The sequence below is a fragment of the Triturus cristatus genome, chromosome 9, assembly GCF_964204655.1.
Source record: "Triturus cristatus chromosome 9, aTriCri1.1, whole genome shotgun sequence".
Taxonomy (NCBI): domain Eukaryota; kingdom Metazoa; phylum Chordata; class Amphibia; order Caudata; family Salamandridae; genus Triturus; species Triturus cristatus.
In genome coordinates, this window is record NC_140592.1 from 645,899,144 (window position 1) to 645,913,740 (window position 14,597).

The following is a 14,597-nucleotide window of genomic DNA, read 5'->3' on the forward strand; positions in this document are numbered from 1 at the left end:
ACACATTTACCAAACACTATTGTGTAGATGTGCAATCAAAACAGCAGGCAGCTGTAGGACAGGCTGTTCTCAAAACCCTTTTTCAGACCGCTGCAGCTGGCACTGGTAGCCGCCGCTAATAGAGGGCACTGCTATACATTCTATGCACAGATATGAATTCAGCAGCCCACATGCCTCGAACTGAATATGCTACTTAACAGTATGCATCTGTTCTTGGCATGTAGGGCTGCTGACATTCATATCGCCCTCCCTCCTCCCCGGCGCCTGTAGCAGCTGCAGCTCTCAGAATTACTGTAAGCATGGTCATCACTTTTCTGTATCTACTCCATCACTGCCACAATGGCGAAAAACAATCTGAGGATGGAGAGGATGCCCATGCGCACTGTAGTCCAGGGGAGGAGTCACCTATCCCAGGATACCTCGAAGACTCTTCCAGGACAACAACGTGCAAACATCCGGACCCAACACTAGGCGGCGATCTATGCACAGATATGAATGTCAGCAGCCCTACATGCCAAGAACAGATGCATACTGGTAAGTAGCATATTCATTTTCCTGCCTGTTCGGTTGCCAAATGGATCCTGGGCAGGGGGTGGTATTTCTCCGGTCTGGGGGAAGCCTGGGTCGCATATCAAAGATGAAAGAGGCCTTTGAAACCTCCGGCCTTGATATGCTGATTACTTATCCATCCTGCTTGGAGAAGGCTACAACACCTCTAGTCGGAACAGGTATTGTTTCTGCCCTCAGTCCCACCTGCAGGGGGTCAGAAACCTGTCTGTTGTGGCAGGCTGGTCTACACCAGTCAGCTAGTACACTAGAGATCAGCAGGTTTTCAGAGGCATCTCTAAGGTGCCCCCTGGGTGCATGTTTTAATAAATCCATCACTGTATGGGCTTATTAACATGAGATGTTTGATACCAGACATCTGTAGTTTCAGTGAAGCCATCATGTTGCTGGGGAACTCTTACTAACCAGTGCCAGTACATATACTCAAGATGGCTTCTCTCTTCACTGGCAATGTCCAAGAATCGACATGGACATCACAGAGGCATATCTGCTCATGCAGATATATCCTCATGTGTAATGTAATGCACCCTGCCTCTGGGCTGTTAGGCCTGCTGTAATGGTGACTTATTTATATTACACGCAGTGTCTGTTGGCATGGCACACAGGAGGTGTTCCATGCAGAGTCTTCACTTTTCTCTGCACCATGTCACACAGCCTGCAATGGCAGTTTGCATGATTGTGGTAAGGGGTCTCTTAGTGTGGCACAATACATGCTGCCGCCCTTAGGGATCCTCTTTAGTCTCCCTGCCCTAGGTACCTGGGGTACCATTTACTAAGGATTTACAGGGGTGCTGAAAGTATTGCCAACTGGGGCAACAATTGTACAGTTTTAGGGAAAGAAATCTGACACTGGGGACCTAGATAGCAGGAACACAGTGCACTTCTGTAAAAATTGCATCAATTTCCAGGCAAAAGGTGGGAGTGACCATGTCAAAAAGGGACACTTCCCTACACCTAGAAATGATGGCTACTGTGTTATAGAGCTCAGTGAAGGAACTTTTTCTATGAGTTCTCAAATACATTAGCTATCGATAAGCGTGGGGGCACGAGCGTATTCCAAGAGTTTTAGTGTTTTTTGGCATTAAGATAAAATGAGGGTTTTGGAGTTGAATACAGGGTTACGAGTTGTAAAGCAACTCTGCACACATATGCTGACCTATGCAGAGCGCAGGGAGCAATGGGGTGACCAGATCATAGTTTAGGTTCCAATTAAGGATGCAATTTCATTGAAATGTGTAATTAATTACTGTTTAAGGAATTTGAATTTATAATGAGTTATTTTGAGTTCATGTATCACGAGCGTTAATGGACTGACGGTTGTTTTAAATGATTTTTTCTAGATACCCCTGATGAAGGGTTGTCCCGAAATGCATTGGGTATTTTTAATAAATCGTGGCGTGTGGAACATCTGATGATCCTGTGTATTTTGTAAAAAATCATGAATGGTGAAGAAAATGAGTAAAATGGATTGAATAAATTAAGGGTGAAAAAGAAGAATAAAAAGGAAGTGAAATATGGATTAACTAAGGAGTGAAATATACATTTGATTCATTGGATTCGTTAGGCAGTGCAGCTTAGAAGGGAACCATGTGGCTATTTCATGTTCAGCTTTATAATTGCAGCGCAATTGGGCGGAGCGCTAACAAGCATGCACGCCTTCACAAGGCGAAATGAAGAAATAAAAACATGAAAAACGAAAAATAAAATTGGATTACACGGGAGTGCATCTCACCACCTTTGTCCTGTATCATGAATGAACCTTCCGTCCTAACCGGCGAGATTGCACCCAGATTGAAAACGGTGTTTTAAACATTGATTAAAGTGAGATCTGTATATAGGGTGAACTACATGGACTACACAGGAGTGATGTTTTCATGTCACGCACAAGCATAATTACATGGACCCAATAACTCTGATTATGAATTATGTGGACATAATTATCGTGGGCAAATTCGTTTTGTTCATACCATTTTATACATATAATTTTCTATGAATTGTTTAGTACTTGAAGTGGCATTGAGTCAATTAAAAGCGCAATGTATAATAAAAGATTTACCTTAGACATTCCCATAGGATTCTGGGACATTGAGTACGTTAGTGTGAAATAGTTAATACATCAGTTGAAATCCGGTTCACAGTTTAGTACGAGCATTAAGACATGTGACAGATCACCTGAGGGGAAGTATGGGTGTTTAAAAAGGGAGAAGAAAAAACTGCAAAAGACTGACAAGATATGACCCCAAACTAAGCTTTTAAAAGCTAGAAAAGCACATGCCAAGGTAAGCGCATTGAGAAAGCTGTTGGGAAGTTAGTGAAATAACAACATTAGATATCGATAAGCGTGGGGGCACGAGCGTATTCCAAGAGTTTTAGTGTTTTTTGGCATCAAGATAAAATGAGGGTTTTGGAGTTGAATACAGGGTTACGAGTTGTAAAGCAACTCTGCACACATATGCTGACATAGGCAGAGCGCAGGGAGCAATGGGGTGACCAGATCCTAGTTTAGGTTCCAATTAAGGATGCAATTTCATTGAAATGTGTAATTAATTACTGTTTAAGTAATTTGAATTTATAATGAGTTATTTTGAGTTCATGTATCACGAGCGTTAATGGACTGACGGTTGTTTTAAATGATTTTTTCTAGATACCCCCGATGAAGGGTTGTCCCGAAATGCATTGGGTATTTTTAATAAATCGTGGCATGTGGAACATCCGATGATCCTGTGTATTTTGTAAAAAATCCTGAATGGTGAAGAAAATGAGTGAAATGGATTGAATAAATTAAGGGTGAAAAAGAAGAATAAAAAGGAAGTGAAATATGGATTAACTAAGGAGTGAAATATACATTTGATTCATTGGATTCGTTAGGCAGTGCAGCTTGGAAGGGAACCATGTGGCTCCTTCATGTTCGACTTCTCAAATATCTTTCTCATCGATGTTAGTAAGGTAGTCTGTTTTGCCGATTGAAATTTACTCCTAAAATCAGTAGTAACCTGCCAGTTAACTCCATAGTGATCAACTTCAGCCCTACCGCAAAGGGTAGGATTTCTAATTTGTCTTTCAAGTTTAATAAGTGTAAAAGTATGCTAGTTTACCTTACCTGTTGATATATTTAGTAGCAATAGATTGTGATTATCTTGTTTTTGTTATTTAGTGGATTTGTTTCCTGCTGCTAACCTTTTCTCTCCATTCGTCTTACTGTATTTCCAATCCAAGTTCATTAAGATAATTTTATTATAGCCCTTTATGGATTTTTGTATTCACAGTGTGGTAAAGCTGTGATTGCATTTTTGAACAAAAAAAAAGATATAGGATGAATATACTTTAAACAGTTCATACTTTAGCTACTCTGTTAGCACATGGGTTAACCACGAATCCATACAGTTGATGAATGTGCCAGCTACCTTCTTTAATGGTTGCCACAGTATTGAATCAGACAGATAGAGATTGCTCATGTTATGTTGATTGCCCAAGTCAATTGCATAAGTTTCTCTTTCAAAGCCATAAAGGCAAGAATTAGGCCAGTAGAAAACTTGTATACTTCCATGGCTTCCTGAAACAATAATAAATAAATAAACTATACATATATGTATATATAACTTTTTACAGCAGTATACTACATATGTGTTTGAAACCTAAAGAAAAGGCTAACAAAATGGCCACATTTTATTTAATATCCATTTATTTTTTTAAAGAATGGAATCTTCTAACAATGTGGCACTGGTAAAGTAATTACTATAGAGCATCTTTCAGTAACATTTTTTTTTTGTTTTTTAAAGCAAGGAAAGAGACTATGTGACATTCTTAGCTAATAGGCTGGACTGTAAAGCATAGGAGAGAAAACTGACAGTGTGCCTTCAAGAATCTCATAATACATCCTGCATCCTATCATTCATTACAGATGGCAGTTAGGTCACTTAATTTTTGCGGCTTCTGGAAACAGGATTGTGGGGTCACTGAGCGTTGCTTTGACTCTAAATTGTTGGAAAATCATTCTAAACCCTTTTCTTTTTATATTCACTCGACTTATTTTAGGGCTAAGAATATTCCTCTTTTTTGTGACAGAAAATAAAATATTTTCTTGTTGGAATCAGCCCATGTTAACAACCCCTATTGGATTTGGTGACAGGTGGTAGTTTCCTGTATTGTTGCTGGCACATTTAAAAATATTTGACCGCTTATAATGCTTAAGTAATGTTTTGGTACAACATTTTGGCTTTTGACGCACAGTAATAGTCTATTAATTTACATTCTCTTTTTTGTTAACAGTCTCAGAAGAGCAGTGCCTTTATCAGATATACATTGATGAGCTTTATGGTGGTTTGCAGAAACCCACAGAAGATGAGAAAAAGAAGTGAGTACCTCTTTATACTTCCACTTGACGAAATAGCCTTGTGTGAAATTCCTGAATAAAGGCATAAACTTGCTTTTCTTTAGTTTTAGTGTCATTTAATGTAACTGCTTCTCAGATTTAGTAAAGTCTTTGTAGACACAGGGTACAGATAAATGCAATTCATCCAGATTTGGATCTTTCATTGTTCTGCATTCTTTAATAAATGCTCTTCTTGTGGATATTAGTCCCTTTTGACATTACAAATAGTAGTAAACATTAATTTAAATGCTTGGCAATATAGCAGTCTTTATTATTTTTATCATAACTTTTACTGATTTACAACAGGCACATACCTAAAACATACACTTGCACATTGAACCACATCAGTTGTGAGTGAGAATTTGCAAATACCGATGAATGCGTAGTAGTAGCTAAAGCTGTTTAGAAGAAGTCAAATCAGTCTGAATCCAAGACCTGTGAATCTTTTTTAATCCACTGATCCCATATCTTCAACCGCTTTTATTGACAGATTCTGGCCTTATAGATGAATTGTTCAGGTCTAGCACAAACATCAATTCCTGTGGGCTGCTTGATTACTGGTGGTGCCTCCTAGGCTCTCCGGGATCTTGCTGTGTCCTTCTTCGACACAAGTAAACCCATTTCTACCAGTGTGTGAGAGCTTCGTGGACATTTCTCCCGAACCCCAAAGTGTCTCTACCCAGTTCCTCCCCAACCCCCACTCCTCCCCAACCCCCCACAGCCCCTCTACCCCCATTCCTCCATTAGCTCAAGTAATGTAGCACTTTCTTTGGGCTGAGCTCGGTGTCTGTGTATCACTTGTGATAGTGTGCACTTCCTGGCAGTTGTGCTGAAACTTGGGGGCCAACCATATTGTGTTAAAGGTACCCTACCCACATCATCTTTGGAAATGGTTCTGGTCTGATTGAACTGAATTTTTATGTTGGCCTTTTCCTTGTATGCAAAGAGTGTATACTAGATGCCGTGAAAGTTATTGATAATTTATGCTTAAACACCATCCTAAATCTCTTCTACAAAACAGATGATGAGTTATAATTTTCGTAAGAATAAATCGAAGTAGAGCATGATCTAAAAACGCTGGCCAGATTGCATCATCCTGCACTGGTGTAGAGTCCAGAGGTTCCCCAAAATTGTACTGGGCTCAATGTAAAACCCAAAGTGCTCTATTAGTGGTAATGTAGGCAAGCAACCTTAGGCCTAACACAGAGAAGTGTAAGACATTTATTGCACAACAGTGATCAATAATGGACACGCGACTCAAGAAGGCGATCCAGACCAATTTTAGAAAATTATACTTTATACTTTATTTTAAGACCCAGATCTTCGTAATAAGGTAGTACGTGTTTAATCAAATACTTTTCACTTTGAAAAATTGATACTTAGAAACTTTTTCACACAGTCCAATGTTATCCTATGGGTAAAGCAACATTGCGGTTAAACAGGTAAGTATAGAACAACATCAGTCTTTGGAGCCAAAAGTTAGCATGGGCCAGGGGTCAGGTAAGTGCCAAAACTGCGGCACAGGGGTGGCATGTTGCAACGGTCAAAATCTGAGTTCGACACAATGCTTTGTTCCTGGAGCCACACAGCTTGCAGGTAAGTAGATCAGTTGCAGGGGTCAAGCTTTGGGGGTTAGGTTAAGCACAAGGGAGGGCACAACGCATCACCAAACCTACACCACCAGCGGCACGGGGGCGGCCAGGTGCAGGGTGCATTTTCGACATTGGGCGCCCAATGATTTTCAATAGGGATTCTTCTTGCGGCAAAGAGGCTGCAGGCATGGCACCAGCGGTTGCAGGAGGAAGACCACCAATAGAAGGGTTATGTTAGGATGTTGGGGGTCGTAGGGTCACCGTGGGTTCAGCTCACCAAGGGCCAGGGGCTTCGGGTGCAGTTCGATGTCGGTGTCTTATTACCGGAGCAGGTCGCGGTCAAGCGGAGCCTCTGGATTTATACTGCAGGCGCTGTCATGGAGGGCAGGAGAGATCAGCCAACTCTGTACACGAGGTCATGATCGCAGAGGAGACTTCACTGCACAGGTGAGCCTCTCTGGCCATAGGCGTCTGGTTCAGAGTTGGCATGAGGCGTGGGTCTGCCTGGATCCAGAGTCTTCAGTAGGTTTCATAAGGACAGGTCCACTGTCCATGGGAAATTGGAGTCTTTTTCGAAGGCAGCAGCCCTGCCAGGGTTTTCAGAGGCAGCTAGCTGAAAGACAGGTTGCAGGTTTTCAGAAGCTGGAGACAGGCCGGTAGGAGCTGGGGCCAAGGCAATTGTTTCCTTCAGTCTTACTGCTAGGGACCTACAGAGGGCAGAAGTGCCAATTAGGCATTTGTTTCTAGGGAAGGAGCACTGGCACAGAGTACCTGGTTGGCAGGGACCCTGTGCACTACATTTGAAACCAGGCAAAGGTTGGGGCGGCTAACCATGAAAAAGTGGCCCTTTCTCACCCCCCCCTCCCCCCCCCCCCCCCCCCCCATACGAAAGAGGATGAAACAGCAGCCCTGAGTTGAACAACCTGGATCGTATAGTTGTAATGAAATAGCCAGTTCGAGGCATATGAGCTGCTGCAGTCACATTATTGCATTAGATCGCCGCCTAGTGTTGGGTCCGGATGTTGCACGTTGTTGTCTTGGAAGAGTCTTCGAGATCTCACGAGATAGGTGACTCCTCCCCTGGACTACAGTGCGCATGGACAGCTCCTCCATCGTCAGATTGTTTTTTTCCGCCATCGGGTTCGGATGTACTTCTGCGACGCCAACTTCGACTCCGAAGTTTTCAACTTTCTTCACAGCAAATCAAAGTATCTCGACAGGATTGCTCTCCGGTCGATACCCTATAACTTTACAAGACTTTATTTCTCATATTTCAATCGACGCAGGCCTACGGGCCTATCGACGCCACTCGGGCCTCGGGCCCATGGAAAGGCCCCCCTTCAAAAAATGCCCCCAGTGTGGTGCTAAATACCCACACACGGATCATCACCCGGTCTGCAACAGATGCCTATATCCGGAGCATAAAGAAGAAGACTGCTCCGCCTGCGCACTCTTCCGTTCCAAAAAGACAATCCGGAACCGAAGGGCCCATCGACAAGCGATGCATCGACAAGCAGCGGCACCGGAACCGGACAATATCTTCGACGACCCCTCGGATGCCGAGGACTCGGATGATCTACAGCTCGTCACAGTCGAAGATTTGGACTCAGAAGACCCAATCCCAGCGGGTCAGCACGTGAGTACCGATGCCCCTGTCCCAATCACCCCACATAAGGCTCCGGTCAAGACATCGCCACAAGGCCTTCGTCACGATCGAAACATCCCTTCGGAAGCCCCACCCTCGGGCCCGGCTCCGAAGATAATAGAAAAGCCTTCCGGTAGCTCGGGACCGAGCAAACCGTATCTCCCTACATCCAAAATGCCTTCGGCGCCGAGAAAAACACATCCGGCTCCAGCGCCGAAAGACTCGACCGTTCCCAAAAACGTCGAGCCGAAGCATCTCGAGTCGAAAAAGGTCGATCCCAAGAAAAATATCGACCCGAAAAAGTTAATCGACCCGAAGAAGACTAACTACTCCAAAAAGGTCACCGAGCCTAAAAAACAGATCGAACCCAAGAAAACGGTCGATCCGAAAAAGGATGTCTAAGTCAAGAAAGCTCCCGAACCGAACAAAAACAAGGTTCCCGAGCCAAACAAGTCGAAGCCGAAGCCTACAAATCCTTCGACTCCCAGTAAAAAACACCAAAAATCTTGGGTGCCGAAACCACCAAATACAGAGGAGGAGCTGTTTTTTCCGGATCCTGTCGATCCAAAACAGAAAAGAATCATCATAGACCCTAACACAGGTCATGTGGTGCTCCACAAGAGGAAAATTCATTCTGCCTTACCCTCTCCTATTCCTCTAAAAAGGAAGGACATTGCTACTTCTCCTATTAGGCCTGTCACCCCTCCTCCTCTCTCTCCTATTCTGCCTTATGTGCCATACACACCCCCCATGCCTCCACAGCCTGTTGGGGACCCAGATGAGGACATAGATAATGATCCACAAGACCCTTATGACGATCCTGATGACACAAATCCCAACCTGGACACATGGGGAAACCCATATTCACCAGACAATAACACACCTCTTCTAGACCCCACACCATACCCTTCAAAACCATCCCCTCCTGACGACACCATTGCATTTCATCAGTTAGTGGACAGGGCTGCTAGTTTCCACGGGGTAGATATGCATGCTGACCCTCTGGAAGAGGATTTCTTGCTGGACACCTTCCGAACCACAGAAAGAAGTGTCCGCACTTTACCCATGCTCAAAGGGGTTTTAAAACATGCACCAGAAATATTCAAAGACCCCATTAGGGCTAGGATACTCAACCCTAGACTGGAAAAGAAATATAGAGCAGCACCCTCCGACCCTACATACATCAAGGGTCAACTACAGCTGGACTCTTTAGTAGTCACCAATGCACGAAAAATGGCAAACTCACAAACCACTGGCGATGCTGCACCACCAGAAAAAGAGTCCAAACTACTGGAGGCATCAGGGAAAAGGGTGGCTTCACAAGCAGCCAACACCTGGAGAATAGCTAACACACAAGCATTGTTAGCTAGATATGACAGGGCACACTATGACAAACTAGAGGAGCTGCTACAACATCTCCCTGACCCATATAAACAACAGGCAACTGATCTTATCCAAGAAGGAAACTTCATCACTAATGCCTCGATAAAGTGTGCTCTAGATGCAGCTGACACAGCCTCTAGAACAGTCAATACAAGCGTAATGTTAAGAAGACACGCATGGGTTCGCATATCAGGTTTCAAACCTGAGGTGCAAACCACTATTCTCAATAAACCCCTTAACCAAGATTTCCTGTTCGGGCCTGAAACAGATGTCCTACTAGACAAAATGAAAAAGGACACTGACACCGCTAAATCTATGGGTGCACTGCAGTCTTACCAATCCAAACGTTCCTTTCGTAGATCCTCCTATAGAGGTACAGGGAGAGGGAATAACACACAAACCTCTCAACCTTTCCAAACTACCTCTCAAAACACATTTCAAAAAGGCAGTGGAGGATATAGAGGAAACAATACTAAAGGCAGAGGTAGAAGTAATAACAACAACCGTACCTCCACCACTCCCAAACAGTGACCTCCTACACCTGCCTCCAGACCACTTAACACCAGTCGGAGGCAGATTATCACAGTTCCTACCTGTCTGGGAATCCATCACAACAGACAGGTGGGTGAAGCAAATTATCCATTCTGGTTACTGTCTGGAACTTGCATCTACCCCACCCAACATACCACCCAAACACAGACCAATGTCAGAGGAACATACCATACTATTGCAACAAGAGGTCTTAGCAATGCTACAAAAGCACGCTATAGAACCAGTTCCCCTGCAGCAACAAGGAAAGGGAGTTTACTCCCTCTATTTCCTAATCCCCAAAAAAGACTGCTCCCTCAGGCCCATTCTCGACCTTCGTCCCCTCAATCACTATATACACTCCGATCATTTTCACATGATCACACTCCAACAAGTACTACCACTACTACAGCAAGGCGATTTTCTCGCCACGCTAGATCTGAAAGACGCATACTTTCACATACCCATTCATCCCGCACACAGGAAATACCTCAGATTTGTAGTGCAGGGACAGCACTACCAATTCAAAGTCCTACCCTTCGGGGCAACAACAGCACCAAGGGTGTTCACAAAATGCTTAGCAGTAGTGGCAGCACATCTACGGAGACAACATATTCATGTGTTTCCATATCTAGACGATTGGCTGATAAAGGCAAAATCACATCACCAAAGTCTGCAGCACACTGTGACCACAATCCATCTATTACACAATCTGGGATTTTCCCTCAACTACCCAAAATCCCATCTACAACCCTCCCATATACAGCAATATCTGGGAGCAACAATAGACTCCACAGTAGCAAAGGCTTACCCAGCTCCAGCCAGGATACAGAACATTCAAGCAATGATCCAAAAATTCCAACCTCAGACTCTCTTGACAGCAAGAGTGTTTAAGCAACTCATAGGCATGATGGCATCTTGCATATTCATAGTCCCACATGCTCGGCTACAAATACGTCCCATACAAGAATGCCTAGCAACACAATGGAACCAGGCTCAAGGGAAACTAAAGGACCTAGTGTTGGTAGACAGTCGTACCCATCGCTCTCTGCAGTGGTGGAACACACAAAACCTTTCAAAAGGACGACTGTTCCAAAAGCCAGTTCCACAGGTAGTGTTGACAACGGACGCATCACTCACAGGGTGGGGAGCCCATCTACTTCAACATACAGTGCAAGGTCTATGGACACCGCACCAAAAAATACACCACATAAACTACCTAGAATTACTGGCAATATTTCAAGCAATGAAGGCCTTTCAAAAACACATAGCCAACAAGACTGTCCTAGTCCGGACGGACAATATGACAGCAATGTTCTACATACAGAAACAGGGGGACACACACTCTCTGCAGCTTTCACGCCTAGCGCAAAGCATATGGAGATGGGCCATTCCACAAAACAACCATCTTCTAGCAGAACATCTCCCAGGAGTGAACAACCAGATTGCAGACCTATTGAGCAGACACAGTCAACAGATCCACGAATGGGAACTTCACCCAAAAGTTCTACTCCCGTTCTTTCAAGCATGGGGACACCCAGGCCTAGATCTGTTCGCCACAAAACAAAACGCAAAATGCCCATCCTTCGCCGCCAGGTTCCCACACCCGCAGTCGAAGGGCAATGCGATATGGATGAACTGGTCAGGCAGATTTGCACACGCTTTTCCGCCAACCCCACTCATTCCATTAGTGGTACGCAAACTAAAGCAACAAACACTTACGATGATCCTGGTTGGTCCCACATGGGCACGACAACCATGGCACACAACACTCCTAGAACTCTGTCGTCCCTCATCAATGACTACACCTCTCTCCAAAACAACTCACACAGAACCATGGAGAGATACAACTCCCAGACCCCAATCAAATGAACCTAGCAATCTGGCTCCTGAAGTCTTAGAGTTCAGATACCTTAACCTGCCTCCTGATTGTATGAATATCATCAAAGAGGCAAGACGTCCCACTACCAGAGCCTGTTACGCAAACAAATGGAAAAGATTTGTTATTTACTGCCAAAATAATCAAATCAATCCACTAGACGCTTCTGTCCAAAACATAATTTGTTATCTGCTACACTTACAAAGATGTAATCTAGCATATTCATCTATAAGATTACACCTAGCTGCTATTGCAGCATACCCCCAGAACAGACAACACGTGTCTCTCTTCTGCATACCACCTATTAAGGCGTTTATGGAAGGGCTCAAAAGAGTAATCCCTCCAAGAGCTCCACCTTCCCCAGTCTGGAATCTTAACATTGTACTTACTAGACTTATGGGCCCACCCTTTGAGCCTCTACATTCTTGCGAATTACAGTTCCTAACATGGAAGGTGGCATTTCTAATAGCAATTACTTCACTCAGAAGAGTAAGTGAATTGCAGGCACTGACAATTCAAGAACCCTTCATGCAAATACACCAAAATAAGGTAGTTCTCAGAACAAACCCTAAATTCCTACCAAAGGTCATAACTAGTTTTCACATTAACCAATCAATTGAGTTACCTGTCTTTTTTAAAAAACCACAGTCAGTAGCTGAAAGGGCACTCCACACACTGGATGTCAGAATGGCTCTACTCTACTACATAGACAGAACTAAACCATTTCGAAAGACAAAACAGTTGTTTGTGTCTTTCTGTCAACCTCATAAGGGTAACCCTATCTCAAAGGCAGGGATAGCCAGATGGATAGTTAAGTGCATACAAATATGTTATCAAAAAGCTAAACGCACATTAACTATTCCCCCAAGAGCACATTCCACGTGCAAAATGGGGGCATCCATGGCTTTTCTAGGGAATATCCCCTTAGAACACATTTGTAAGGCAGCTACATGGTCTACCATACATACCTTCACTAAACACTATTGTGTTGATGTGCAAGCCAAACAACAAGCTTCTGTAGGTCAGGCTGTCCTTAAAACACTTTTCCAAACTACTGCAACTGCCACCGGTAAGCACCACTAGAGGAGGAACTGCTATACAGTCTATGCAATAATGTGACTGCAGCAGCTCATATGCCTCGAACGGTAAATGCTACTTACCAGTATGCATCTGTTCTTGGCATGTAGAGCTGCTGCAGTCACATGCCAATCCTCCTCCCTGGTGCTGAGCACAGTTGCAGTACTATCTTATTTAGATACATTTACATGGACACCTTTCTTTCTATTACTATCCTCCATCTTTGCCACAATGGTGAAAAAACAATCTGACGATGGAGGAGCTGTCCATGCGCACTGTAGTCCAGGGGAGGAGTCACCTATCTCGTGAGATCTCGAAGACTCTTCCAAGACAACAACGTGCAACATCCGGACCCAACACTAGGCGGCGATCTAATGCAATAATGTGACTGCAGCAGCTCTACATGCCAAGAACAGATGCATACTGGTAAGTAGCATTTACCTTCTCCTACATGCAGCTAACCACTGAGAAAAGACAGGTAACAAAGGAAAGGTAATTATTAGAGGGTCAGAGTTCAGATATAGTGGTTACATGGTGTTCTTTGTTACAGGAGACTACAAGGAGCATAGCTCGAGTTCCAGTCCAGAAGTGGTGAAGCAGTGGCAGTCTCTCTTCTTCCCAATCCCCTTTCCCCCTCGATGGGCATGTGAGCTTAAATTGTTCGCAGTAGTGGAGTTGGGGATTGAGGAAAGAAATCTGCTCCTGTGGAAAACTAAAGTTCTGGTGTAGGTACTTGATAGGAATAGTGCCCAGTAGGTCTCTGGAATCATGTAGGGTAGTGCGAGTGGTGGAGGAGTAGATGGAAGCGAAGTGGGAGGCAAAGGTCTCAGCAATTTGCTGAGGATCGTTCACCAATGCATTTGTATCTGTCTCGAGAAGAGGCACCCATCTCTGTGCGGTTTCCCGCCTCTCCAACCACGCCAGTAATTTCCCGGTGTTGTCCCCCAACTAATAGATTTTATGTCTACTAGCTCTGCTGTGACCTAGCTTTCGCCGTAGCCAATTGTCGATAGTCTTGTCGTTTGACACTGAGAGTGTGGGCGAGCAGTCCGTCGTCGCTGGTCGCCACCCTGTCCTCTAACTCCTGAATCTCCTGCTCCAGTGTCTCCAGACGTGCCTTCAGTTCCTTCTTGTATCCTGTCATCAGTGATGGTGCTTGACCCTTGATGACCGCCCCAAAGGCCCCCCACAGAATCTGTTGAGACTGGACAGTGTTTGTGTTTTTAGCAAAGTAGTGATCTACCCCTTCACGTCGAACATGTGGTATCTTCTGCCTCCACGGAGTTATGGACAGGGTAAGACTGCCATATTCCTAGGGTAGAGTTAACTTGAGTCAAGACAGGCGAATGGTCAGAAATACTGCGTGCTAGGAGTGTGGCGTCAGTAAAATTAGAGAGGTCATCAGCGTGTGTGAACAAGTGGTCGATCCTGGACTGACTACCATAGGCGCCAGAGTGGAAGGTAAAATTGCGCTCCAGAGGATGAAAATGGCGCCAAAGGTCAACGAGGCCGAAGGCCAAAAGAAAATCCAGCAGGGGTGAAGTATCACGTTGA

The 14,597-nt window shown here is 44.3% G+C and overlaps 1 protein-coding gene across 17 annotated transcripts in view; it reads left to right on the top strand.

The window, feature by feature from the left end:
- Nucleotides 1-14,597, top strand: part of CLASRP (CLK4 associating serine/arginine rich protein) — a 900,118-nt gene that overhangs the window by 195,396 nt on the left and 690,125 nt on the right. For all 17 annotated transcript variants that reach the window (XM_085625696.1, XM_085625697.1, XM_085625686.1 and 14 more), the window contains one exon: nucleotides 4,837-4,921. In XM_085625696.1, the coding sequence (XP_085481822.1) occupies nucleotides 4,837-4,921 (85 nt within the window). The remainder of the gene's footprint in view (nucleotides 1-4,836; nucleotides 4,922-14,597) is intronic.